The sequence below is a fragment of the Asterias rubens genome, chromosome 2 (genome assembly GCF_902459465.1).
Source record: "Asterias rubens chromosome 2, eAstRub1.3, whole genome shotgun sequence".
In the NCBI taxonomy this organism is placed as follows: domain Eukaryota; kingdom Metazoa; phylum Echinodermata; class Asteroidea; order Forcipulatida; family Asteriidae; genus Asterias; species Asterias rubens.
Window position 1 is genome coordinate 1,579,007 of NC_047063.1, and position 27,601 is coordinate 1,606,607.

The 27,601-nt window shown below is 37.9% G+C and overlaps 1 protein-coding gene across 1 annotated transcript; it reads right to left on the bottom strand.

Annotated features, from left to right (window-relative positions):
* Positions 1 to 1,862: 1,862 nt before the first annotated feature.
* LOC117307339 (A disintegrin and metalloproteinase with thrombospondin motifs 9-like) lies at positions 1,863 to 27,247 on the bottom strand. The gene is made up of 14 exons (XM_033792062.1): positions 27,221 to 27,247; positions 26,434 to 26,514; positions 22,491 to 22,670; positions 20,583 to 20,762; positions 20,000 to 20,179; positions 18,676 to 18,843; positions 17,725 to 17,904; positions 16,526 to 16,714; positions 14,583 to 14,721; positions 13,661 to 13,847; positions 13,093 to 13,229; positions 3,760 to 3,956; positions 2,897 to 2,999; positions 1,863 to 2,114 (listed from the first exon to the last, which is right to left on the bottom strand). Exons 1-13 carry the CDS (start codon positions 27,245 to 27,247, stop codon positions 2,904 to 2,906), a joined length of 1,941 nt encoding a protein of 646 aa, XP_033647953.1. The 3' UTR covers positions 1,863 to 2,114; positions 2,897 to 2,903.
* Positions 27,248 to 27,601: the final 354 nt, after the last annotated feature.

Sequence of the window (27,601 nt, forward strand, 5' to 3'; positions counted from 1 at the left end):
AGTTACACATTTTGCATGGTTATTGCTTTAAAAAAAGTTTGTACATTACTTGGTCCCTAACCAAGTTAAAAAAGAAATAATATATTTATTAAAACCGGTACAACACCTTAGAAATTATGTAGCCATCTTTGATACGTTGAGAGACCCTTAAGGAAAAAAGAAGAGAAAAGTAAAGGATTGACCGATGTTGGTCTTGACATGTGAGCCCTGTTAGATGCATGCTATTAATGATATCCATGTCTAAATTGTTGACTTTGGCCAGTGGCTACACCTAGAACACCAGAAAGTCCTATTCTTCAACATTGTTGTTGCAGCCATAGCCAAAGTCGGTCAATTCAGACTTGGCTTACGATATTCGTCTAAGTACCTGACGACTATTTAAACACTAATACATTATTCTGCCTAAAAAATGGAAAGATGGCAACTGGACATATGGGATCGTGAGTAGACATTGGTTACCAGACACCAGCGGTCCCATTGGGTGGAGTGGTGGGTGGAGTGAAACACTAGATTCAGAGTGACCCCAGAAAAAAGGTATCAATATGTGGTGGGTGGTCTCCATTAAACTTTATCGCAAATACTCGGGGACGGGATGCGTGCATAAACTGTTGAATGAGGTGCATGATACTAGCTAGACCAGCATGCACCTCATTCCACACCACACACGCTTGTGTCAAGTATTTGTGATAAGGTATATATACGCAGGTGGTCACAATGAAAGGGTGTCATCATATGTTTTGAAGGGGCCACTGTACAAAAGTAGGTAAAAGTATGCAGGCTGGCACAGCAATGAGCAAGTCCGGGTGGCGACCATTTGTCAACCTCTGGTCAATGTCTATGCATTTAATACATCTTGGGTACCAGTCAAAATCAACCAATGGTCGACTATAGTGCTTCACTCGAACTTGCTCAAAATAACAATGCCAAAACATCTATCACATCAGCTAAAGGGGGCACAGGATTACAATAGGGTCATGTAGCCACTACATCTATAGTCACATAATAATAAAAGGTGGACACAATTCTCAGGTGGTTAAAGACACGATGGCTGAAATGGACGGCCAGTAGACAAAGAACTTAAATGTGGACTTAGCAAATTAACCCAACTTACCCAGTTGTTTTAAAAAACCTTGGCTTCATCTTTGGCTTAATAATGGCAGATGAGATTTAGCATCGGGTTGAAACAAAATTATTTTGTTTAGAATCATGTATATCTTCCGCTAGTCAGGGCCCAATTAAAAACAAGTTGCTAAGCACAGACAAATCTTGTTCAGCAGAAACAGATTACTGACCAAAATAGCATGCAAAGTTTATCAGTAATTTGTCATTGGTTTACATAAAATATTCTGCATAGCACCATTTCATTGGGCCCTGGCCCACTTTCAAAAAGCTAATTAGTTGTGTCGGGCACCAGTCGCAACAATGTAAAATTTACAGAATTTTGGACAGTAACCGGTAACTATGCAAGATGTTTATGTTCTGAACCAGTTTGTTTAATTAATGTAAACAACAAAGGTTAATTATTGTTGTATAGCAGCAGCTAAACAGTTACTACGTGGGGTGTCGTGGCCGAGTGGATAAGAGCACCGGACTCAATCTCTGATGCTTCTGTTCAGCAGAGTGGGTTCGAATCCCTGTCGTGACACTTGTGTCCCTGAGCAAGACACTCTAATTGCTTCTCTCCACCCAGGTGTAAATAGGTACCTGTGAGGGCAGAGATGGTTCTTGTGATTGGTTAAGCTTAGTAGCGCATATTTTGCGCACAGGCTGTATACTCCCCAGGGAGCTGAGATGGTTTAAGGAATGATACAAGGCCCAGTGACCAGGGGTAATAATGTTGGAAGCGCTTTGAGACACCCCTCGAGCGTGAAAAGCACTGTATAAAAATGGTCTATTATTATTATTACAATCCAAGAGATTTCATCATTATTTCTATGTTAAATTCATTGTTCCCTGTTTAGGAGTTTCTCATCCTGTTAACTTAACGTCAGCACCATGGTATTTTTTCTTTAAAAAACAAATAACAAAATCTGGCATAATTATTTTACATCTCTGAACAAAAATAAACTTATGGAATATTTACAGACTCTTGGCTCCAATGTTACTGAAATTCCCTGCAGAGTGAAAAAGGAAGAAGAAAAAGAAAGAAGGGAAAAATCAATTAGTTATTGCTTGGTGACTTTCAAGTACTAGGGCCAATTTCATGAAGCTGTTTCATTTCACCCGGCTGCTTTTGTTAAATTATTACACTTGGCGATCCCGAACAAAGATATTGACAAAGTAGGGAGAGTGGCAACATTAGGGCTGCATAGCTCTTGTTAGAGGGCAGGCACGTAAATCCAGAGGTCGTTGGTACTAATCCTGCTCAAGTAATATTTCTTTGTGCAACCTCAAAATCATTAAAACAAATTCCTGGTCAGTTTCCCTTGTGGTTTATTGTTGTATATCTAGTATACTAGATAACATTAGTAATAATAATAATAGTAATGATAATAATAAAAAATAATAAAAAATAATAATAATAATAGTGGCTTCTTATATAGCACACATGTCTGTCACTCAGTGATGCTCAAGGCGCTTTAATATACAGTATTTTCCTGCAAGGTATGTGGGACTACGTTTGAATTATGACATCTACTACAAAGAATCATGTAGTGGTATACAAGATGCTGCCAATCAAACTAGGAACACTGGGGTGAACCCCCTTCTTTTTTCGATACGTGCACTGGGTTCTTTTACGTGTGTTACACAACACACAGGACCATTGGCTTTATGTCCCATCCGAAGGGCGAAGTGATGGTTAACTGTCTTGCTTAAAGACTGCTACAACTGGGACTCGAACCCACTCTCTGCTGATCAGAAACACCTGAGTTTCAATCCGAAGATGACTGCGTACCTGAGTGTCATGATAAATACATGACTCTTAGAATGTCTCTCCTTCCGTCAGGAAAACACTCCCCACAGAACCCACCACATCGGCCGGCTACTCTCTGGTCCAACTAAAACAAGAAAAAGAACAAACATAAACATACCACTGTAAAAACTTATCGACAGGAATGAAAACCTCTCCATCAAAATCTTAACCACATATTAGCCATTTTGAGATATGGTGGACACAGCACTATGACACCATTGGATTTGGGTAAATCTGTCTTTTTACACCCAAACCAAACCAATGTATTCCTATAATGTCAACCATATCTCAAAAAGGCTAATTGTAAATAGAGTTGGCAAGTTTTGACCTGCAAGTTGGGGGCCATCATTCATTTGGTCAGTAATAAACCCTAGCAGTCTCTCTCTCTCTCTAGTAGACATAGGCAATTGACAAAGTAGACATCTGCTCCTCAAATTGTACCCGGCTTGAATCACTGGTACCGCTCCCCCCCCCCCCCCCCAGCACGTTTACTAAATCAGGCAGTGAGTTAATCCAACGGTTCTGTTCAGAACCACCCCAACTCATTTACAGATAGTTTACATGGTGTTACCGCAAACTCTTCTATATCTTATTTCTACCATGCAAAGTTTAAAATCCTACAAATCAGGCAAAGTTTCAGACTGAGCAGTGGCAGGGTCAGTAAAAATCATCCGCAAAAGATGAAATGCATTAGATCGGTTACAAAACACAATGTGAACTTAAAATGACCTTTGGGAAAATCCCAGTTGTGAACAGGATAAAGTTGTCTATACCCTGACTGCAAATAAAACACCCCTGGATTTCCCGATAAAAACAGAGAAATCACATCCCTGATAAATACTCACATTATCTCTGGTTAGTCTCTTAGTTACAGCGTACCCTGATGTGTCCCAGTCTACCCCTGGAGCTAAGGCTAATCTGGTTCCAATCAGATTGATACGAAAACGACCCTGTGGACAGGCAGCTGAACTATAGCAATCACCAGCCGAAGCATACGGGACAAAGTGACCATGTCGGACATCCGCAAAGGTTGGGTCAGTTGCTGTCAGATTGAGAAATAGGGAGAAAAATTACCTTGTTATATGAAAAAAAAAACAGAATTAGCTGTTGCAAAGTGCTTATCAACAACACCTGTGGTATAAATGCAAAAGAAATTGTAATGGCTTTACGTTTCAACCCCAGCAGAGACTTTCTTGAAGGCTGATAAGCGGGTTGAAATGTCAAGCAATTATCTATTTCTTGGTGGACGAGATAACATTGAAATATTATTCCATTGTAAGCTTTACCTTTTGAGAAAACACTGAAACAACAAACAATTTTCGATATCGAGAATAACAAATTTATTTTAAACACATGTCATGATTGTGACTGATTGTGAACCAATTTATTTTTCGGCCAATTTTTAAACACAGACCAAAAACCTGCAAGGGGTTAAACTTGTTATTTTGACTGGTTTTGAACCATTTCATTTTCCAGCCAATTTTTAAAAACGGGCCGTTTTGAGCCAGGATTTTGTGTTAAAAAAAACTACAAGGGGTTAAACTTGTCCTTTTGACTGATTTTGAATCTTTTTTATTTTCGGCCAACTTTTAAAAAAGGGCCATTTTCAGCCAGGATTTTTTGTAAAAAAAACAGCAAGGGGTTAAACTTGTTATTTTGTCTGATTTTGAACCATTTTATTTTCCGGCCAAATTTTTAAAACGGGCTGTTTTGAGCCAGGATTTTTTGTTAAAAAAACTGCAAGGGGTTAAACTTGTTCTTTTGACTGATTATGAACCATTTTATTTTCCGACCAAGTTTCAAAACGGGCCTTTTTGAGCCAGGATTGTTCCGTTAAAAAAGTTGCAAGGGGTTAAACTTGTTCTTTTGACTGAATTTGTACCATTTTATTTTCCCGCCAATTTTTAAAAACGGGCCTTTTTGAGCCAGGATTTCTTGTTTAAAAAGTTGCAAGGGGTTAAACTTGTTATTTTGACTGATTTTGACCATTTTATTTCAGGCCAAATTTTTAAAACGGGCCTTTTTGAGCCAGGATTTTTTGTTAAAAAACTGCAAGGGGTTAAACTTGTTCTTTTGACTGATTATGAACCATTTTATTTTCCGACCAAGTTTCAAAACGGGCCTTTTTGAGCCAGGATTGTTCCGTTAAAAAAGTTGCAAGGGGTTAAACTTGTTCTTTTGACTGAATTTGTACCATTTTATTTTCCCGCCAATTTTTAAAAACGGGCCTTTTTGAGCCAGGATTTCTTGTTTAAAAAGTTGCAAGGGGTTAAACTTGTTATTTTGACTGCTTTTGACCATTTTATTTCCGGCCAAATTTTTAAAACGGGCCTTTTTGAGCCAGGATTTTTTGTTAAAAAAACTGCAAGGGGTTAAACTTGTTCTTTTGACTGATTATGAACCATTTTATTTTCCGGCAAATTTTTAAAAACGGGCCATTTTGAGCCAGGATTTTTTGTTAAAAAACTTGCAGGGGGTTAAACTTGTTCTTTTGACTGATTTTGAACCATTTTATTTTTCGGCCAATTTTTAAAAACGGGCCTTTTTGAGCCAGGATTTTTTGTTTAAAAAGTTGCAAGGGGTTAAACTTGTTCTTTTGACTGATTATGAACCATTTTATTTTTTTGCCAATTATTAAAAATGGCCCATTCTAAGCCATGATTTTTTGTTAAAAAACTGCAAGGGGTTAAACTTGTTCTTTTGACTGATTATGAACCATTTTATTTTCCGACCAAGTTTCAAAACGGGCCTTTTTGAGCCAGGATTGTTCCGTTAAAAAAGTTGCAAGGGGTTAAACTTGTTCTTTTGACTGAATTTGTACCATTTTATTTTCCCGCCAATTTTTAAAAACGGGCCTTTTTGAGCCAGGATTTCTTGTTCAAAAAGTTGCAAGGGGTTAAACTTGTTATTTTGACTGATTTTGACCATTTTATTTCCGGCCAAATTTTTAAAACGGGCCTTTTTGAGCCAGGATTTTTTTGTTAAAAAAACTGCAAGGGGTTAAACTTGTTCTTTTGACTGATTATGAACCAGATATTTTCCGGCAAATTTTTAAAAACGGGCCATTTTGAGCCAGGATTTTTTGTTAAAAAACTTGCAAGGGGTTAAACTTGTTCTTTTGACTGATTTTGAACCATTTTATTTTTCGGCCAATTTTTAAAAACGGGCCTTTTTGAGCCAGGATTTTTTGTTTAAAAAGTTGCAAGGGGTTAAACTTGTTCTCTTGACTGATTTTAGACCATTTTATTTTCCGGCCAATTTTTAGAAACGGGCCATTTTAAGCCAAGATTTTTTGTTAAAAAAACTGCAAGGGGTTAAACTTGTTCTTTTGACTGATTATGAACCATTTTATTTTCCGGCCAATTTTTAAAAACGGGCCTTTTTGAGCCAGGATTTTTTGTTTAAAAACTTCCAAGGGGTTAAACTTGTTCTTTTGACTGAATTTGATCCATTTTATTTTCCCGCCAATTTTTAAAAACGGGCCTTTTTGAGCCAGGATTTCTTGTTTAAAAAGTTGCAAGGGGTTAAACTTGTTATTTTGACTGATTTTGACCATTTTATTTCCGGCCAAATTTTTAAAACGGGCCTTTTTGAGGCAGGATTTTTTTGTTAAAAAAACTGCAAGGGGTTAAACTTGTTCTTTTGACTGATTATGAACCAGATATTTTCCGGCAAATTTTTAAAAACGGGCCATGTTGAGCCAGGATTTTTGTTAAAAAACTTGCAAGGGGTTAAACTTGTTCTTTTGACTGATTTTGAACCATTTTATTTTTCGGCCAATTTTTAAAAACGGGCCTTTTTGAGCCAGGATTTTTTGTTTAAAAAGTTGCAAGGGGTTAAACTTGTTCTCTTGACTGATTTTAGACCATTTTATTTTCCGGCCAATTTTTAGAAACGGGCCATTTTAAGCCAAGATTTTTTGTTAAAAAAACTGCAAGGGGTTAAACTTGTTCTTTTGACTGATTATGAACCATTTTATTTTCCGGCCAATTTTTAAAAACGGGCCTTTTTGAGCCAGGATTTTTTGTTTAAAAACTTCCAAGGGGTTAAACTTGTTCTTTTGACTGAATTTGATCCATTTTATTTTCCCGCCAATTTTTAAAAACGGGCCTTTTTGAGCCAGGATTTCTTGTTTAAAAAGTTGCAAGGGGTTAAACTTGTTATTTTGACTGATTTTGACCATTTTATTTCCGGCCAAATTTTTAAAACGGGCCTTTTTGAGGCAGGATTTTTTTGTTAAAAAAACTGCAAGGGGTTAAACTTGTTCTTTTGACTGATTATGAACCAGATATTTTCCGGCAAATTTTTAAAAACGGGCCATGTTGAGCCAGGATTTTTGTTAAAAAACTTGCAAGGGGTTAAACTTGTTCTTTTGACTGATTTTGAACCATTTTATTTTTCGGCCAATTTTTAAAAACGGGCCTTTTGAGCCAGGATTTTTTGTTTAAAAAGTTGCAAGGGGTTAAACTTGTTCTCTTGACTGATTTTAGACCATTTTATTTTCCGGCCAATTTTTAGAAACGGGCCATTTTAAGCCAAGATTTTTTGTTAAAAAAACTGCAAGGGGTTAAACTTGTTCTTCTGACTGATTATGAACCATTTTATTTTCCGGCCAATTTTTAAAAACGGGCCTTTTTGAGCCAGGATTTTTTGTTTAAAAACTTCCAAGGGGTTAAACTTGTTCTTTTGACTGAATTTGATCCATTTTATTTCCGGCCAAATTTTTAAAACGGGCCATTTTAAGCGAGGATTTGTTGTTAAAAAAACTGCAAGGGGTTAAACTTGTTCTTTTGACTGATTTTGAACCATGTTATTTTTCGGCAAATTTTTAAAAACGGGCCTTTTTGAGCCAGGATTTTTTGTTTAAAAAGTTGCAAGGGGTTAAACTTGTTCTTTCGACTGATTTTATTTTCCGGCCATTTTTTAAAAACGGGCCATTTTAAGCCAGGATTTGTTGTTAAAAAAACTGCAAGGGGTTAAACTTGTTCTTTTGACTGATTATGAACCATTTTATTTTCCGGCCAATTTTTAAAAAAGGGCCGTTTTGAGCCAGGATTTTCTGTTACAAAAACTGCAAGGGGTTAAACTTGTTCTTTTGACTGAATTTGTACCATTTTAATGTCCCGCCAATATTTAAAAACGGGCCTTTTTGAGCCAGGATTTCTTGTTTAAAAATTTGCAAGGGGTTAAACTTGTTCTTTTGACTGATTTTGAACCATTTTATTTTTCGGCCAATTTTTAAAAACGGGCCTTTTTGAGCCAGGATTTTTTGTTTAAAAAGTTGCAAGGGGTTAAACTTGTTCTTTTGACTGATTTTAGACCATTTTATTTTCTGGCCAATTTTTAGAAACGGGCCATTTTAAGCCAAGATTTTTTGTTAAAAAAACTGCAAGGGGTTAAACTTGTTCTTTGGACTGATTATGAACCATTTTATTTTCCGGCCAATTTTTAAACACGGGCAATTTTGAGCCAGGATTTTTGGTTAAAAAACTTCCAAGGGGTTAAACTTGTTCTTTTAACTGATTTTGAACCATTTTATTCTTCAGCCAGATTTTTAAAACAGCCCGTTTTGAGCCAGGATTTTTTGCTTAAAAACTTCCAAGGGGTTAAACTTGTTCTTTTGACTGTTTTTGAACCATTTTATTCTTCGGCCAAATTTTTAAAACAGGCCGTTTTGAGCCAGGATTTTTTGTTAAAAAAACTACAAGGGGTTAAACTTGTTCTTTTGACTGATTATGAACCATTTTATTTTCCGACCAAGTTTAAAAACGGGCCTTTTTGAGCCAGAATTGTTCCATTAAAAAAATTGCAAGGGGTTAAACTTGTTCTTTTAACTGAATTTGATCCATTTTATTTCCGGCCAAATTTTTAAAACGGGCCATTTTAAGCCAGGATTTGTTGTTAAAAAAACTGCAAGGGGTTAAACTTGTTCTTTTGACTGATTTTGAACCATTTTATTTTTCGGCCAATTTTTAAAAACGGGCCTTTTTGAGCCAGGATTTTTTGTTTAAAAAGTTGCAAGGGGTTAAACTTGTTCTTTTGACTGATTTTATTTTCCGGCCAATTTTTAAAAACGGGCCATTTTAAGCCAGGATTTGTTGTTAAAAAAGCTGCAAGGGGTTAAACTTGTTCTTTTGACTGATTATGAACCATTTTATTTTCCGGCCAATTTTTAAAAACGGGCCGTTTTGAGCCAGGATTTTCTGTTTAAAAACTGCCAGGGGTTAAACTTGTTCTTTTGACTGAATTTGTACCATTTTATTGTCCCGCCAATATTTAAAAACGGGCCTTTTTGAGCCAGGATTTCTTGTTTAAAAATTTGCAAGGGGTTAAACCTCTTATTTTGACTGATTTTGACCATTTTATTTCCGGCCAAATTTTTAAAACGGGCCTTTTTGAGCCAGGATTTTTTGTTAAAAAAACTGCAAGGGGTTAAACTTGTTCTTTTGACTGATTATGAACCTTTTTATTTTCCGGCAAATTTTTAAAAACGGGCCTTTTTGAGCCAGGATTTTTTGTTTAAAAAGTTGCAATGGGTTAAACTTGTTCTTTTGACTGATTATGAACCATTTTATTTTTCGGCCAATCTTTAAAAACGGGCCTTTTTGAGCCAGGATTTTTTGTTTATAAAGTTGCAAGGGGTTAAACTTGTTCTTTTGACTGATTTTAGACCATTTTATTTTCCGGCCAATTTTAAGAAACGGGCCTTTTAAGCCAAGATTTTTTGTTAAAAAAACTGCAAGGGGTTAAACTTGTTCTTTTGACTGATTTAGAACCTTTTTATTTTCTGGCAAATTTTTAAAAACGGGCCTTTTTGAGCCAGGATTTTTTGTTTAAAAAGTTGCAATGGGTTAAACTTGTTCTTTTGACTGATAATGAACCATTTTATTTTTCGGCCAATCTTTAAAAACAGGCCATTTTGAGCCAGGATTTTTTGTTAAAAAACTTGCAAGGGGTTAAACTTGTTCTTTTGACTGATTTTGAACCATTTTATTTTTCGGCCAATTTTTAAAAACGGGCCTTTTTGAGCCAGGATTTTTTGTAAAAAAACTTCCAAGGGGTTAAACTTGTTCTTTTGACTGATTTTGAACCATTTTATTCTTCGGCCAAATTTTTAAAACAGGCCGTTTTGAGCCAGGATTTTTGTTAAAAAAACTGCAAGGGGTTTAACTTGTTCTTTTGACTGATTATGAACCATTTTATTTTCCGACCAAGTTTTAAAAACGGGCCTTTTTTGAGCCAGGATGGTTCCGTTAAAAAAACTGCAAGGGGTTATTAACTTGTTCTTTTGACTCATTATGAACCATTTTATTTTCCGACCAAGTTTTAAAAACGGGCCTTTTTGAGCCAGAATTGCTCCGTTAAAAAAATTGCAAGGGGTTAAACTTGTTTTTTTAACTAAATTTGATCCATTTTATTTCTGGCCAAATTTTTAAAACGGGCCTTTTTGAGCCAGGATTTTTTGTTAAAAAAACTGCAAGGGGTTAAACTTGTTCTTTTGACTGATTATGAACCTTTTTATTTTCCGGCAAATTTTTAAAAACGGGCCTTTTTGAGCCAGGATTTTTTGTTTAAAAAGTTGCAATGGGTTAAACTTGTTCTTTTGACTGATTATGAACCATTTTATTTTTCGGCCAATCTTTAAAAACGGGCCATTTTGAGCAAGGATTTTGTGTTAAAAAACTTGCAAGGGGTTAAACTTAATCTTTTGACTGATTTTGAACCATTTTATTTTTCGGCCAATTTTTAAAAACGGGCCTTTTTGAGCCAGGATTTTTTGTTTATAAAGTTGCAAGGGGTTAAACTTGTTCTTTTGACTGATTTAAGACCATTTTATTTTCCGGCCAATTTTTAGAAACGGGCCTTTTTAAGCCAAGATTTTTTGTTAAAAAAACTGCAAGGGGTTAAACTTGTTCTTTTGACTGATTATGAACCTTTTTATTTTCCGGCAAATTTTAAAAAACGGGCCTTTTTGAGCCAGGATTTTTTGTTTAAAAAGTTGCAATGGGTTAAACTTGTTCTTTTGACTGATAATGAACCATTTTATTTTTCGGCCAATCTTTAAAAACAGGCCATTTTGAGCCAGGATTTTTTGTTAAAAAACTTGCAAGGGGTTAAACTTGTTCTTTTGACTGATTTTGAACCATTTTATTTTTCGGCCAATTTTTAAAAACGGGCCTTTTTGAGCCAGGATTTTTTGTTTAAAAACTTCCAAGGGGTTAAACTTGTTCTTTTGACTGATTTTGAACCATTTTATTCTTCGGCCAAATTTTTAAAACAGGCCGTTTTGAGCCAGGATTTTTGTTAAAAAAACTGCAAGGGGTTTAACTTGTTCTTTTGACTGATTATGAACCATTTTATTTTCCGACCAAGTTTAAAAAACGGGCCTTTTTTGAGCCAGGATGGTTCCGTTAAAAAAACTGCAAGGGGTTATTAACTTGTTCTTTTGACTCATTATGAACCATTTTATTTTCCGACCAAGTTTTAAAAACGGGCCTTTTTGAGCCAGAATTGCTCCGTTAAAAAAATTGCAAGGGGTTAAACTTGTTCTTTTAACTAAATTTGATCCATTTTATTTCTGGCCAAATTTTTAAAACGGGCCATTTTAAGCCAGGATTTGTTGTTAAAAAAACTGCAAGGGGTTAAACTTGTTCTTTTGACTGATTTTGAACCATTTTATTTTTCGGCCAATTTTTAAAAACGGGCCTTTTTGAGCCAGGATTTTTTGTTTAAAAAGTTGCAAGGGGTTAAACTTGTTATTTTGACTGATTTTATTTTCCGGCCAATTTTTTAAAACGGGCCATTTTAAGCCAGGATTTGTTGTTAAAAAAGCTACAAGGGGTTAAACTTGTTCTATTGACTGATTATGAACCATTTTATTTTCCGGCCAATTTTTAAAAACGGGCCGTTTTGAGCCAGGATTTTCTGTTACAAAAACTGCAAGGGGTTAAACTTGTTCTTTTGACTGAATTTGTACCAATTTATTGTCCCACCAATATTTAAAAATGGGCCTTTTTGAGCCAGGATTTCTTGTTTAACAAGTTGCAAGGGGTTAAACTTGTTATTTTGACTGATTTTGGACCATTTTATTTCCGGCTAAATTTTTAAAACGGGCCTTTTTGAGCCAGGATTTTTTGTTAAAAAAACTGCAAGGGGTTAACCTTGTTCTTTTGACTGATTTTGAACCATTTTATTTTTCGGCCAATTTTTAAAAACAGGCCTTTTTGAGCCAGGATTTTTTGTTGAAAAAGTTACACGGGGTTAAACTTGATCTTTTGACTGATTTAAGACCATTTTATTTTCCTGCCAATTTCTAAAAATGACCCATTTTAAGCCAGAATTGTTTGTAAAAAAACCTGCAAGGGGTTAAACTTGTTCTTTTGACTGATTTTGACCATTTTGATTTCCAGCCAATTTATAAAAACGGGCCATTTTGTTTATTCCAAAAACTGTAATATTTGTTTTATTCCAAAAACTTCAACATTATTTGAAAACATTAGCTGAAAATTACCAAAAAATTACTGGCAATATTGTTTATAGCAACCTCACTTGGGCTTGTGCATACCAAAAGCAACTCAACTCAAAGACTGAAACTTAAACCAAAAACTTTAATATTTCCACTGAGTGCGGACATAGGCTGCATTCTGCTAAAGCAGCTGGCCAAAAATGAAATAAGAAAGTGCAATCGAATTGTATAAGGCCCTCGTGGCTACGGCACTCGTTCGAGGTCTTCCCTTCCAGTCGCTTTGGATAACAGCTTTATTAAGCTGTGTAAGCCATAAAGGCCTTGAGAAAAGGCAATGTTATAAGTTACATGTGGACAACATACCCTCCTAAAGGTAGCATTGAGAAGCACAAATCTCTTGTGTTTAAAGCCTTAATCCAGCTGTCACCATCTTGTTCCCTACATGCTACAGCAACAACGAAGCCATCTCTCAATTAATAAAAACAGGGACCAGGCTATTATTAACTTTCCAACTTCACTTTTGGTTTGACATTGATTTGAATGGGTGTACAAAAAAGATGGCTGCAAACTGACGCGGGTCTTTGAAAGTTACTCTAAACTTTACAACGATGTGTATTCAGCTCTGTGAAAAAAATTACAGGCATATTTCTTGGGTGTAGTGGGATTTGAACCCGCAACTTTAGCAATTCTAGAGCAGGGTCTTAAAACTTACTGACAATTTCCATGTAAGTGACGTTGAATCTGAGCTTCCTGAAAGTCGTCAGTCCAGCTTCCCGGTGACCTTCGTCGGTGCATTCACAATTGTCATGACGATTGCCATTGTGTGGGCACTGGGTGGGGCGTAATAATCTGTAAAGACAACCAGTTAATCAAAAAAGGACTTGTTAATATTATTTTTAATAATTTGGATATGAGAAATGATTTCTGAAGCCCTACACCAAAATATGGCAAGTAAGTGCTTAGCCTAGTAACGTATTTAGCTTAGTAGCGTATATTTGTCACTCAGGCTGTAGAATCCCCAGGAAGCTGAGATGGTTTGGAATGAACTAAGTGGCCCAGTGATTAGGGGTATTTATCTTGGGAGAGCTGTGTGACGCACTTTGGGTGTAAAAAGTGCTATATAAAAATGTGTATTATTATTATCATAAAAATGCTCTCATCTCTCAATGTCTAATGTGTTTCTTAACTGGTTTTCAGCTTATATTTATTCTATTAAGTTTCAAAAAACTACAATCTAATTGAAATACTGACAACGTTTATAAGGAAAACAAGCTGCCCACCTCTTTGGGTATATCTCTGCAAAGTTCTCTGCCTCTCCTGACGACAGACTGATGAACTCCGTGGGAGTGCTGCTTCGCATTCCGTGGCAGTAGACAGTCAACGGCCTCCCCTGCACTAGAATGGAATATTCCTTATCCTCACGCATGTTGTGCTGCATTTGAATTTCGTGGCAGCTTGTGGGCTGACCTGCGGATCGTTAGAAGAGGGGGGAATAAGTTTTACTACTTTATACTTGCAGTATCTAAGCTGACCTTAACCATCAAACTTCCATCAAAAGTGCGCCAGATTGAAAATTCTTACACAAATATTGACAAAATAAGGGAGACCGTCAAAAAGAGGCTATAATATATAGGACAGTTGGAAGAGCGCCCACACGCTAATCTTTGGTTCTTTGGTTCAAATCACGCTCTAGTCAATTATTGTTTGATCAACCTCAAAACCAAACTGTTTAACTTACTCCACAAAACACTATGCTCATCATATTTCAACCATTTATTTTACTTCAAATTTCAGAACAAAATTGTAGCAATTATCTTCTTTTTATTCCTTAACTTTTGTTTTACATTTTCTATTCCATTCCCTTCCTCACTACCTCTTTAAAAAAATGCACTCCCCAAGTGCTTTGAACAGACTGTACAAATATTGCGCATATTCAAACACTTCAGCCACTAGGGGAATCCCTAGAAAATAATAGCTGTTTGGGGATGAACAAAGAAAAATTTATCAGAGTAGGAGTTGAACCTGCCACTTATGGGTAAACACACAGGTGCTCTAGTATGTAAACCAGCGAGTAAACCCAGAGGCTTAAGCCTCGCTCTCAACTTTCCTTCCTCAACTCAACACTGGTTGATAATTACCCCGTCAGTTGTTAATTGTTACTTGATAAAATTATAAAACTAAAGACATGACTTCTCTTCTTACATGGTTGGTAGTTACAGATCTCTCTAGTCTCTGGTCTGATGGTGGGAGGTCCGCACATACTCCCCGGGTGCCGCTTCCCAAGAAGGTCTCGACACTGAACCTTGCGTTCCTTGAAGCCACCCCCACACTTTTTAGAACACTGTTGAAAGACAAACAATAACATTATACAAAATACACAAAGAAGCACTGATATTTCAAAGTAGTAAATTGCCAACAAACAAACAAAGTGTTCATCCAATTCATGTGCCAACTTCTGTAAAAACTTACTACTGTTGCACATTGATATAATCGCAAATCATGGGGGGAAAAGTTGGACTGCTTTTTTTATTGTGAAACTTTTAGGAGGCAATTCAACTGTTCCATGGTAGATGTTTCTACACCAGGTTGTAGCAACATGCCAAAATTCAGAGCCACTTTAGCACACAAATTAGCTAAGGGACCATGGATAAATTAAGAACGCGGCCGCCCGCGGTCAGACTCGTTCTAGAACGAGTCCGTCCCAAAATTGTCACGCGCCCGTCCCAAGATGGATTAAGCGCTTCACTGATTTTTAAGGTCCCTTATTATCGAACTCTATTGTTGGTGCCTTTTGTTGTTCAGATTACATGGACAAGGCAGCTTGCAAGTAAGCCACGAAGGGGTGAAGGATTATTGTTTGCGGTCTAGCTCAGGTATACACCAGACAATGGGTTGGAGATGTCCATGTACAGCCAACCCTCAAGTTTGCCAAAGCCAATACAATAATATGCTACTGCCATAACAAGTTGAAGTGGTGACTATTATTCTTAAATTTGAAATCATCGCCAACTTATTTTGTATCTACATCTAATTGTTACATTAGGACCCGTGTTTACAGAGATGATTACACTTACAAGATTCGTTCATAAAGGTATCGCGAAATCATGCTGACCGGCTCGCAATCACACAAAACACAACGCAAAATTACATCGTAGTACACAAACACACTATATCCAGCGACACACTCACACACAGTGTTTTCAATATTCAGGCCTAGTAGTCTTGTTACTTTGCGTGCAACAAACTATAATGCAAGAAACATTGAACGCTAGAGGGCTTTCCTAAACAATGTGATAGCGGGAGAGCTATCTCCGTTGGAAAAATTGCGCAACAGCTTACGAAATTAGTTTCAACCGCCTTGAGATTAAGACTTTCGGGAGAATCTGGTGTCCGAAAATTGCAATACTAACCAGCGTTGGTGCCCGAGCTAAACTCATACAACATTGGCGCCGTCGCTGGTACCTTGTGCAACGTGGTGAATTTTCAGCAGTTCCTTGGGAAATACTAAGCGTGTTTAAGAAAAACTTCATAACGTGTTGGCTTCATTGTTCAAACATGAAACCTTTTGGACACCTTGGATGTACAAAAAAGAGTATAGTTTTACTGTTTAATGTAAGATGTTTTTCCTATTGACTTTGTTTTACTTTGAGGGATTATTTTGCATGGCGGTCGTGCAAAGACGTAGTATTTTTTATTTTTTAATCTGCGGTTGTGTTTTGACTTATTGTGTGAAAAGGGCTACAACTTGGGTTTATCTACCCAGATAAGCCGATTATAACTACACAGTGGTTTTCGGCCTACACCCATTGTTCCTTTGTTATACAGTGGGTCTTCCTCGAGACCCGGTGGTTGAGGAGAACGCGTTCCACTCCGTAGTTTTTCTTTTGTTCGTTTTGTCACGCGAAGGAACGCGTCGCGACGCGGTCGTTCCCGTGACATAATTTATCCATGGTCCCTAAGCGAAACAGACGTTACCAAAATACCATGTCACATGGTGTGTGATCTGTGAGTGATATTATACTTATTGTTTGTTAGCAGAATATAAGCTTTCTGCTTAAGCAGCTCTATAAAATTGGTCCCACGTGCTTTGCAAAAACTATCAAGAAATTCCTGACATTATTTTTATCACAAGAGGGCGCCCTGACCTGACTCCATGGTCCTTTAACCCAGTGAACGTCCGCTGAGCACACACCAATGAAACACTGCCTGGAGCTAAGTGGCTTAGTGGACCTATCACAGGAATCATCATCAGTTGGGATGGCCCAGCTATCTGGGCTCTGGGCCTGGCATGTAATGGATCGTGTCTGCTCGCCTGGACCACATTGGGCAGAACACTGATGAGGGGAGAGGGGGAGGAAGGGTTAAGGTCAAAAGGTCAAAACTTTTACAATTTCAAAACAATTAAAATCCATGTACAGTCAAATCTAGTTATAACATGGTTTCTGGGACTGGCAAAATTACCTCTTTATAATAGGAACATTGCTATAAGAGGACAGCAAAACAAAGTATTGCAAAGCGTAAATGGGTTTAAGAACTTCAGAATGCACTCTTTACAAGCAGAACCTCTTCTTAAAGGCACTGGACACTAAAGCTAATAGATTAAGACCAGTTTTCTCACTGAGTATATCAACATATGCATAAAATAACAAACCTGTGAAATTTTGAGCTCAATTGGTCGTCAAAGTTGCGAGATAACTATGAAAGAAACAACACCCTTGTCACACAAAGTTTTGTGCTTTCAGATGCTTGATTTTGAGACCTAAAAAGCTAATTCTGAGGTCTCTAAATCAAATTTGTGGGAAATTACTTCTTTATCGAAACTACGTCACTTCAGAGGGAGCCACTTCTCCCAATGTTTTATACTATCAACCTCTCCCCATACTCGTAAGCAAGTAAGGTTTTATGGTAATAATTATTTTGAGAAATTACCAATAGTGTCCACTGCCTTTAGTAGTGCTCTTTTGAACGAGAGCTGACTGTAAATACGTCTCAAACATTAAACAAAAGGTAAATGAGCATTATGCCTTCAAATCCAGAATAAGAAACAAAAAAATGTCTGTATAGTCTAAGAACTTCCAAAGAAATCTTGAGTAAAATTCTTTCACGATCAGACATTTTTTATTAAATTTCTTTTTAGTTCAAACATAATTGTCGGAAATAGTCTTCTTGCAAATCACACTCGTATAATTCAAACGATGTACGTATTCTGGAGGTTGTTGGTTCAAATCCCACTCTTGTTCAAACCCCAATCAAATAGAACTTCTGGCAAACTTAGTGATCATTTGTTAAAAAGCAATACCATGCTTTTAAAATGACCTCTAGCCTATGACCCTATGAAACTGACCTCTTCCCAGGGTCCAGCAAGCCATGTCATACGTGGTGAATCACAGTTGTGAGTATTGCACTTTGTATTTTCTCTGGGTTTGCGGCGTGAGGCACACATGGCGTCATCCACAAGGCTTCCCTTGCTATCTATGCAGTCAACACTGCGTAGCTTTCGACCCCCATTGCACGTACTGGAACACTGCGTATAAACACAAGAAGTACCCATAGTCATCAATACATTCTTGACGTTAGATGACAATGTCTCTGAATCCAAATCTACTGGGAGTCTTCAACTACTGAGGAAAACATTTCTGCTGGGAAAAATTAACTGCCAACAGACGGCCCTTAAAGACTCGTCCCCGAAGAAAATGAACCACTTGAATTGAGCCAGTCATAGTACACTTGAAATAACACTTCAATAAATTATCATCAACTTTATCATCTATGGCTGTGCAAGAAGTGACAGGAGTTATTTTGTACTGTGATTCATGGTTGGAATGTTCAACAAACCACAAGGTTACGCCAGGTCAACTATTCTGATTATTATTTGGAGACAGATTGTAAGCATACACACACTTTGCTGAATGTCTCTGTGCTCATGAAATTTGCCTTCTCACAGAGTGAGAAGCCGCCCCCACTTGGTGCCCCCTTGATGTCTCTTCAAATAATGGCTTCTAAACTTCACTGTGGATACATCTCCCCAAATGCCCTTATACCCCTTGCCCTTACCAAGAAGTTCCCATTCGATAATCCATGAGGCAACAGTGGCATTTGCCTTCAATTCCCTGCTTAACACCCCTTGAAATTCTCAAATAATATTTACATGTCCCCTCGGAAAGGTATCATGAACTGAAGAAAACACCCCATCCCCTAAATGATCACTCCCCAATGTTTATAGTCTCATCTCATCTAGGGACACTTCACAAAATCTACTTGAGGGGGAACAAGAAGAAGGAACATCTTCCAATACCTGATTCCATCTGCCTTTCTTCCAGCGATAAGTCAGACATTTTTCTCGACTGCATTTTTTGGCCGTCTTTGGTTTGGTTCGGAGGCAGAGAGACTCCTCCATGACTTGGTCTTTCATCTTGCAGGCAGTTTCTCGGTAGCGCATACCCTTACCACACGTCACTGAACACTGGGATGAGATTAAGATTGACCAAAAAAAAAGATGATCAAATCAATTTGCTGTGAGGGGTCTGAGATTATTTTAAAAAGTTGAGATAATAATAATAGGGCTTCCGCAAGCCCTTCAAAGCGCCCCCCTAATTATGAACCTCGTTCATCGGGCCACAAGCGTTTATGAAACTACCTAAACAAATGGGCGCACAGGTTACTAATCATTCACATCAATCAACATTCTCAGATACCCTTTTTCTCAAGGGTGTTGTGAAAAAAGCTTGACATAAGCGCAGAATTCCCCACTTCTGCAAGCGCAGATTCTTTGCTTACGGTTAAAGCAGAGCATGAAATTGGACCCTGTATTTGAACCCAAACTCTGGTGACTTGGCCCAATATCTTGACTCTGCTTACCGCGGAATTCTGCACATACAGCCTATAGAACTATGTGGTTTAAGCACAATATAAGCACAATATTCCGCAGTAAGCAGAGTCAGGATATTGGGCCCATAACTTGAGTTTGAAGTAAAAAATTGATGACCAATATTTTGAGGGTACAGAGTTATGATAAACATTTCATCAGCCCTCAACATACAGACTACAATTTTATAGCTCTCCACCCTTTTCACTCAAAGTGTAAATAAATCTTTCCAAGCCTAACTGTGTTTATCAACCTACATGCCAGACATTTAACTTCAAATATTTATAGTCTGTCAGAAAGTTGAACAGCCTAGCACTTCAGTTCTTGTTACAAACAAAAAATATGCACCAGCTGACTGTAATTTGCACTCCAGTAAATTTACCAAAACATTTCGTCTCGGAACAAGGAAGAATGTGACTAGCCTGAACATCTGATGTCACACTTTGAGACTTGTGAATTACGCCAGAGATCTGAATACGCCAGAGATCTGTTGTTGAGCCGACAAACACCTTTGACCTTGCATCATTTCACATGGCAGTCATAGTTCTGGAGATTTGCAGTTAAATCCAACGTACATGTTAGACATATTAAGCCACCACCTGTCCTTATCATTGTGGATAATGACAGGGGTCCAGTCTAGAACATGACTTGATGAATTTCGCAGTTTCACCATCCTAATGGCAAACTACTCCTGTAACATTATCGCCAAAAGAGGGCGCTTTAAAAGAAGAGCAACACTGGCGAATATCCTTACCTCGCTCCAGCGTCCGACATCCCACTTTGGTGTTGGGCAGGCCATCTTCCGACATTCTCTCTGCATGGCTGGTGTCCCGCCTCTGTCTGCCTCACATTCCTTATCTGGCCTCTCGTCACCAGACTCACCTTGACAAATGACTATCCTTGACTGTGAGCCGATACCACACGTCACTGAACACTGTTACATAACAAGGAGTGTAACAAAAGAACAAGAAAGTTGATCTTACTATTGATAAATACTCAAATATCATTCATAATAAAACAAATGCATTTAAAAAATCGACATCTTGCTTTTTTAAGAGGAGAGGAAAATGGCATTGTTGCCACAGTAAGACTGTGCAAGTCTTTTTTTTAATCATTCACTCATTAATGTACATTCAGGCATGTATGCTTTCGTTTTTGAAAGGGCAAGGGCACCAAGGCATTTTCACCTTAGTAAAAGGCACCCTATGAGGACATTTCTACTGAAGTTTTTATTTCAGGGGCACCAAGGAGGCAAACGCCTTAATTGCCTCTGTGCAATATGTTCCGCACGAGATCCGCACGATCTATTAGACATGATCACTTTCACATTCGCTCACCTCATTCCATCCTTCAACATTCCATTTTGGTGCTAGGCAAGCCATCTGTCTACATTCTCTCCGTGTGTCTGGTTTCCCGTCTCCCTCTGCCTCGCATTCCTCATCTGGCCTCTCGACACCAGACTCATCATGGCAAGTAACTGTTCTTGTGTCTGAACCAATCCCACAAGTCACCGAACACTGTAGGAACAAGAAAGCAAAGCATTTATTGAAAGAGAATTGCAAAGAAGAAAATGAACTTTTGAACAATGGTTAAATAGGTATAATCGTTCTAATACACTAAACTATGAGGTTCAAAGCAAGGCAAGTGTCTTCTATTGAACATCTATATTATAAAAGCGCTTAAATCGCATGGGCGCCGCCATGTTGGGTTGTAAGGGACATGTGTTGTTTGTGACGTCACAGTCAAAGCGCGAGCGTGTATAACTTTGTGATTGAGTGCAGGCGTCCTTTGTGATCAATGCATGGGATCGAGCTAGGCATGACGACAGGACAAAGGCTGGTGGGGGTTATTTGAGCACGTTGTGGGACAGGGAGAAGGAAGGGGCACGCAGTGTGGTACGTCTGTTGGAAGGGGGCAGGTGAACGGCAAACAAATGAAGGGAACATAGTAAAAGGGCTGGGAAAATAATACGGAAAGGGGAAAAAGAAAAAGGGACTAATGGTGACATTGGGGACAGAGAAAAAAACACGAAACGGAAAACCATGGGCGGGAAAAAAACTGCAAAGAACAATTCACGGGCGGAATGTAGGGAAGGAAGTACAGGTTAGATTTAGGATTGGGACAGGAGGAAGGGGCACAAAGTGGTATGTCTGTGTACTGGGGGACGGGCGGGGGAACGGCAAAAATAAAATGACGGGGAAAATTAACAGGGCTGGGGTAGAGATTGAAAAAATGAAAAGGAACTATCATTATATTGGACATGGAACAGGAAAATATTAAACTGAATGGGGGATCAAGCCCATGAAACGGGAAAGAACCACAAACGGGACCCGCGCGAAACTGGAAAATATGAGTTATGGGCTAACAGTGGCAAGCAAAGAACAATGCCAGCCAATGCACGGGATCGCGGGACGGGAGGCGTGGGTTAGATATGGGGCGGGATAAGGAAGGGGCACACGGTGGGACAGGGAAGTGGGGGGAAAATGAACGGGGCTGGTGAGGGGGAAAAGAAAGGGGAATTGAAAACGATACAGGACAGGAAAATATTAAACCGAACGGGAACAAAATAAACGGAACGGGATATAAACCGGACTGGGAAAGAACCACTATCGGGACCCCCTGGAAACTGGAAAACACTGGATGGGATTGAAAAAATAATGCCGAAACGGAAAAAAGACGGACAAGGGTTAGTGTATGATTTCACAAAGCACTAAGATTCGTCTTAACTTTGGATGGGTGGTTTGCCACAGTGATTTGTATTGTGACCCTGCACATCCACTTTAACCCCCCCCCTGTACACAACGCTACACTTGCAGCATTTTATACGTAGAGCTTTCTAGCGCGGCATCCCGCTAGTTACGATTAAACTTGTTAAAATAGCTGTCTATGAGAAAGCCTTATTGGCCATTTTGTTACGTTTAACTATGAAATTCAAAGTGAGGCAAGTGTCTCATCACACAAGATTTAATCTTCATGTAAAGCTAGTCATGAAGAAGCCATTTTGCTTCTTGGTACACTAAATTATCAGATTCAAGGCCAGGCTAGCTTTTAAAATAGATAGGTTGCTCCTACATTGTCATTTTGCTATGTGGATTTTTTATAAAGCAGTCAAGATGATGCACAAAATAAACTCATAAAAAAGACACTAGACATCAGGCAATATTGTTTAAATTTTTAAACACTTTTTAAAACATAGCACCGCCTTCCAGACACCCCAAAAAAAAATTTGAAACACATTTTCTAACCTCGCTCCAGTTGCCAATGGTCCACTCTGGTTTTGGACAATCTGCCTCAATACATTCTCTCTGAGTGTCAGGCATCCCGTCTTCCCCTGCCTCACAGTCCTCATTTGGCCTCTCCTCCCCAGACTCATCCTGACAAATTACCGACCGCGTCTCTACACCAACACCACAATTTACTGAGCACTATGAAAACAATAAAAGAATTTACATTATCAGGGATTTCTAAAAAAGATTTAAAAGCTTCTTTTTCATACTTTTGTTTTAAGAAAAAAAAAACTCAAAACAACTTTTATAATTCTTTTAATACAATCCAAGCCAAAATGGTTGAGAACAATTCATATAAATCATAGCCTAATAATTTTCTGCTACCCTTCGGAATAATTATCTCAGGCCTGAAATTACACAGCGGCAAGCCATGGCCTCTGGGAGGTCAATTTCACAAAGACAGGCCGAACTTAAGACTAGTTCTAGGAGCTACTAAAATCTTAAGGGTAGTCCTAAAATTAGAAAGAGTTACTCGACTATCACCACGACCATTAACGACTTGTCCACAAGGCTAGCATTCCACTCTTTCATGACGCAAAAAGAAAACCCCACATCTACACAAAGGTTAGTCTATACCTAGACAAAGTAACAGACATGTTCCATGGCCCAAAGCCAAGTTCAGTAAACGACCCAGTAAAAATAAAAAAATTCCAACATTCAAGCCCCCTGTCGCAATCAGATCTGGTTACTAATAATCCACATGAATCAGCCCCATGTGACAATACAACTACTTGATACTGCTAACCAGAACAACCACAGACTTACTGGCAACTTAAGCACTTTACAGCTTCCTTTATTTAATTATAAGTTCTATGGGTTAACAGTGTGGTAGAAAGTGTTGGGAGTGGTAGAGTTATTATCAAGGGATGTGGTACACACTTCTTAGAAACATAAACACCAAGTCATCTGCAGAGTGTGGATGGGCTCTTTGTTGTTAAACATTGTGAATGAGAAAGCCTGCATGTAGTTACCACAAAGGTTTGCAGACTTACTTGGAAACGATGATTGTACAACTTATTTTTGTTGTTTACAAATATTAACAAAACAGTATCACGTCATGAAATAATTAATGATGAAGTTTTATTTTCCTATTAAATCAAATATGCATATTAACTGCAGCCCAGTTGTAGACTGCAGGGCTAGCAATTAAAAGGTGTTGGGTTCAAATCCTACCAAGCTAACCACTGATTTTTACAATGACTAGAATAAGTATTGTCATCTAGTTACTGAATCACAATTTCTTGATTTGTGCAATTCATAAGTATATATGTTAAACCAATGCTTGTATGAGAGAGATTGGCTGTTTTGAAATTGGCTTTTATATCCCCTTGTGGAAGTTTACAAAGTTCCCTTGACAGGAAATATCATCTAAACAAAGAAAACAATCAAACAAAGCATAACCACAATAGGGCTGGATATGCAAATTAGTCTTGCTCAACTTTTATGTCAATTAGTAATGGCAGTATGTTGCAGATATACAAGGACCCCAACAAGGCTGTTAAAACATGCTGGTCCACACATCTGCTAGACTGACCCAGTATAAATCAGGTAACTCCAGTATAAATGTTATTGAAATGGACTTGAGACCACCATATATTTCTCTTTTATCACCACAACAGGTTTTACGAGGTTGGACTTTTCACTGGGACTGTGTCATTACTTGCTACCTCGTGTAAATCATAGAAACAATTTATGACATATGTTCATACCCAAGGATGAACAAGTCAGGCAATTATTCTCCAAGGATGATAATGCTAGGTAAGATTTCTGGAGAAGGTAATTTCCTTCAGGATACCTGGTGAAAAATAGTTTTACTGAAACAAGAAAAGCTTGAGCTTAAGGGAGGAAAGAAATAATGTTTTTATAGGGTACATGACAAAGACAATTTAAGGAGATCAGATAGGTTCAAACACAGTCCAAAAGAACGGAAATAACAATTATGTCATAAAATGCTGAATGATTGAGAACAGTTTTAAAAGGGACAATGGAAAAGTTCACAGGGTACCATGAGGGAAAGAAACAGCAATGGTGTGGAACAGTTGTAAGAGAAGTCAGTCGGCAGAGAAAGAGTGTTTTTATTTGGAGCTGGTATGGTCTTTGGAAGCCAGTTAGTGGGATAGCATTTTGGGGGTGTATGGAAGCCAGTTCCTGACTAACTGACAACCAATTTTCACTACAAAATCAAGAAAGACTTGCATGCCCAGTATTTCAAAATGCAAAGCAACAAAAGAAGTTTTTGGAACATTAGGAATACTAAATTTACTTTGAACCACGAGGAAAAGAAATATATGCCTAAACAAGAAGATACACTTCTTGTGACAGCAGAAATGTTCTCACAGTGGGGAGGAGGGTGATATCATGATTGTGTTACAGGAAAACTCAACCCATGTCAGATGTCTCCTTCACGCTCATTACTCAACAGGATCAGTGTGGCTACAACTGGAGTACAGCACCTGGTCTGCTCGGATATGACTAGGGCTTGGGAGCTTAGAGTTAGGGCAGGGATAAAAGCCCTTCGGGCAGTTGGGATTGGTGTAAGGAGAACTCAGAACTTTTCATTCAGTTGTTTCATTGGGGGATTTGATGATTAATGTATATTTCTAAACAGTCTCAACATCAGCTGAAACTGAAACTATGGAATCGTTTTGTTTTATGTCTCTCAGATGAATGTTAGTCTAAAACCCAACTAATTGCGAATTATATGGGATTTGAGGCACTGTATGGTGAGGTATCAATGTATATTTACTTGCTAGGTATATCATATTCTTTTGAGAACTTGTCTTGTTACTTATTCTATTACCGTGGACTCGTGGAGTAAATATTTAGGAATTTAAGAGACTTCTCTACAGCCGTGGAATAGATAATCAGAATTCGAGAGATCTCTCAGTTATGTAGGGAGCTGTCCTGCGAATTCCGAAAATCTTCTTCTCGTAGTAGTACAGTATGAAGTCTCCTGCATTCCGAAAACTCTACTCCACAGTAGTAAATATATAACAAGACAAGTTCAAAGAAGATGATTATACCCATGGTGATCCGCAAACCAAATTAACAACAAATTCCTGCTGGTGCCATATATCTGTTGGAAACAGTGCCTTGTATTTTCCGCTCTCTTCAAATCATATTCAACATGTTGATCATCAAATTAAGAAAAGTGAAAACATTTCCGGGACATGTTTTTCTTTCAAAGTAGGGGAAAACGTAATTTCTGATAAGTGACAATCCATCAGTTTCAATTGATAACAAAATAAATGAGTAATCCAAACTTCACTTGAGATTATCAAGAGATTTTGTTGGCATTAGTTGAAGTTGAACTCTTGGAAGGTGTACGCTTGATAATCAATCTTAAAATTAATGCCAACAACTTTTTGGTTAGAAGACTACAGCATTAGCAGCCTTTGAAAGCATGTTGAGAAACATTTCACTTCGAAGTAATGTAATGTGGTTATGTAAAAAGATATCAGTTTATATGCCACCCAAATTGGAATGTGAAAAGTGTTAATGACAGTATCATTTCTAAGATTGTGTATTCCTATTGGGGATCATTCTTCCTGCCTTCCGATAATTAGGCCTAGACATATTCGCTCCAGATTTTCGATGGTATCTCAAAAAACGCGTCCACCTTTTAAAAATGAAAATTTCACATGTAAGTTTCATGTTTCACATCTACATTTATACAGGATAAAAACAGTTGTGTGATTCCAAAACCCTAAGGTACACTTTGCCTTAAAAAAAAAACACTTTTCCAAACGGTTCTTACTGGGGGTTGATCAAGCAAGATGAACTAACATATTTCCTTTTAGGTCAATGGGAAAAAATAGGAGGGGGGTGTGTGGATCTTTATGGGTCAGAAGACGATGATTGATGACCAAATGGAATCACGCTGACCATCATTTAAACTCACCATTCCTGTCACTTCTGGTATGTGGGTATCACATCTGCTGCGAGGAAATAGCACAGTGCCAGATAATGGAGGAACTGAGATCTACAACGATGGGAAATATTCTCAAGCAACTAAATAACATGACCTATAAAAGGGTTTGGGCATCAAGATTTGTGCACATGTTCGGGAATGATATGAATCCTATACTCTGTGGAATGAAGATGTATATGTTATGTGATTTACCTGTAGAAGTTTCAGCTTCATTAGTCCTCAAGTTTTTGAGAAAAAATAAGGAAAACCACAGAGTGATGTTTTTCAGGAGAGTCACGTAAAATACCAATTCTAGTAAATACGTTGTAAGTGCTAAGTTAATTTTACTCTTTTCTCAAAAAACTACAGCACCTCAAAAAGTAATATTTTAAGATTAGCTTTCTACCAAGCTTGTTACTAATATTGTATTAAAACTGTGTAAGTTTAATGTAAATCTGTGGACATTGTGTTATGTGTCCTACAAAAATGTTAGCACTGGTCATGCTTTGGTAGAGGAAGAAGCCCAGGGGCTTGCAAATACTACACATGTGCAAATAATTGACTGTTAACACAACAGTTATGTAGGCTTGTATGAAGAATTTGTACACCATGTGCTTTCTCTTTTTTATATTTTTTAGAACAGACTTCCTCGAATGCCAGACTCTAAATGTCATCATGAGTGCTATTGCTAACAAAGACAGGGTGTGGGGAACTGTGTCGCCAGGAAGGGGGTGGTGTTCATGTATTCATGGGTGTGCAGGCCTGAGTGATACTTTACGGAGGTACTGGAGGCGATTACCCCCATGCCCCCTTTTCATTGCCTTGGTGCCCTTGAAATACTCCACTGGAAAGTTTAATTTCCTCATAAAATAGGATGCCCTTTACCATTACCAAGGAGAAAATGCCTTGGTGCCCCTGTCCTTTCTAAAACGTAGCATACAGGCCTTGATGTGATTGTACAAATAATTCAGAAATCTTTAGAAACAGCTGCTAAGTACAATCATTAGGTATAGCAAAATTTCACCTACCAAATAAGGTTACAAGCCAAACTACCATGTCATAAATACAATTTAAGACTGATAATAGTGATATCCTGCTTATTTCTGCCTAGCAGAAAACCCTTGTTAAGCAATACTCTCTGCTTAGAGAACTCTCCCGA

Bases quoted from the DNA above. Each gene is read 5' to 3' on its own strand.
- LOC117307339 (XM_033792062.1), bottom strand. From the start codon at position 27,247: ATGGGGGTAATCGCCTCCAGTACCTCC. The intron at 22,671-26,433 runs GTGAGTTTAAAT...TTGTTTTCATAG, and splicing joins TACCAGAAGTGACAGGAATG to TGCTCAGTAAATTGTGGTGT. The intron at 17,905-18,675 runs GTATTGGAAGAT...GTTTATACGCAG, and splicing joins AGAAAGGCAGATGGAATCAG to TGTTCCAGTACGTGCAATGG.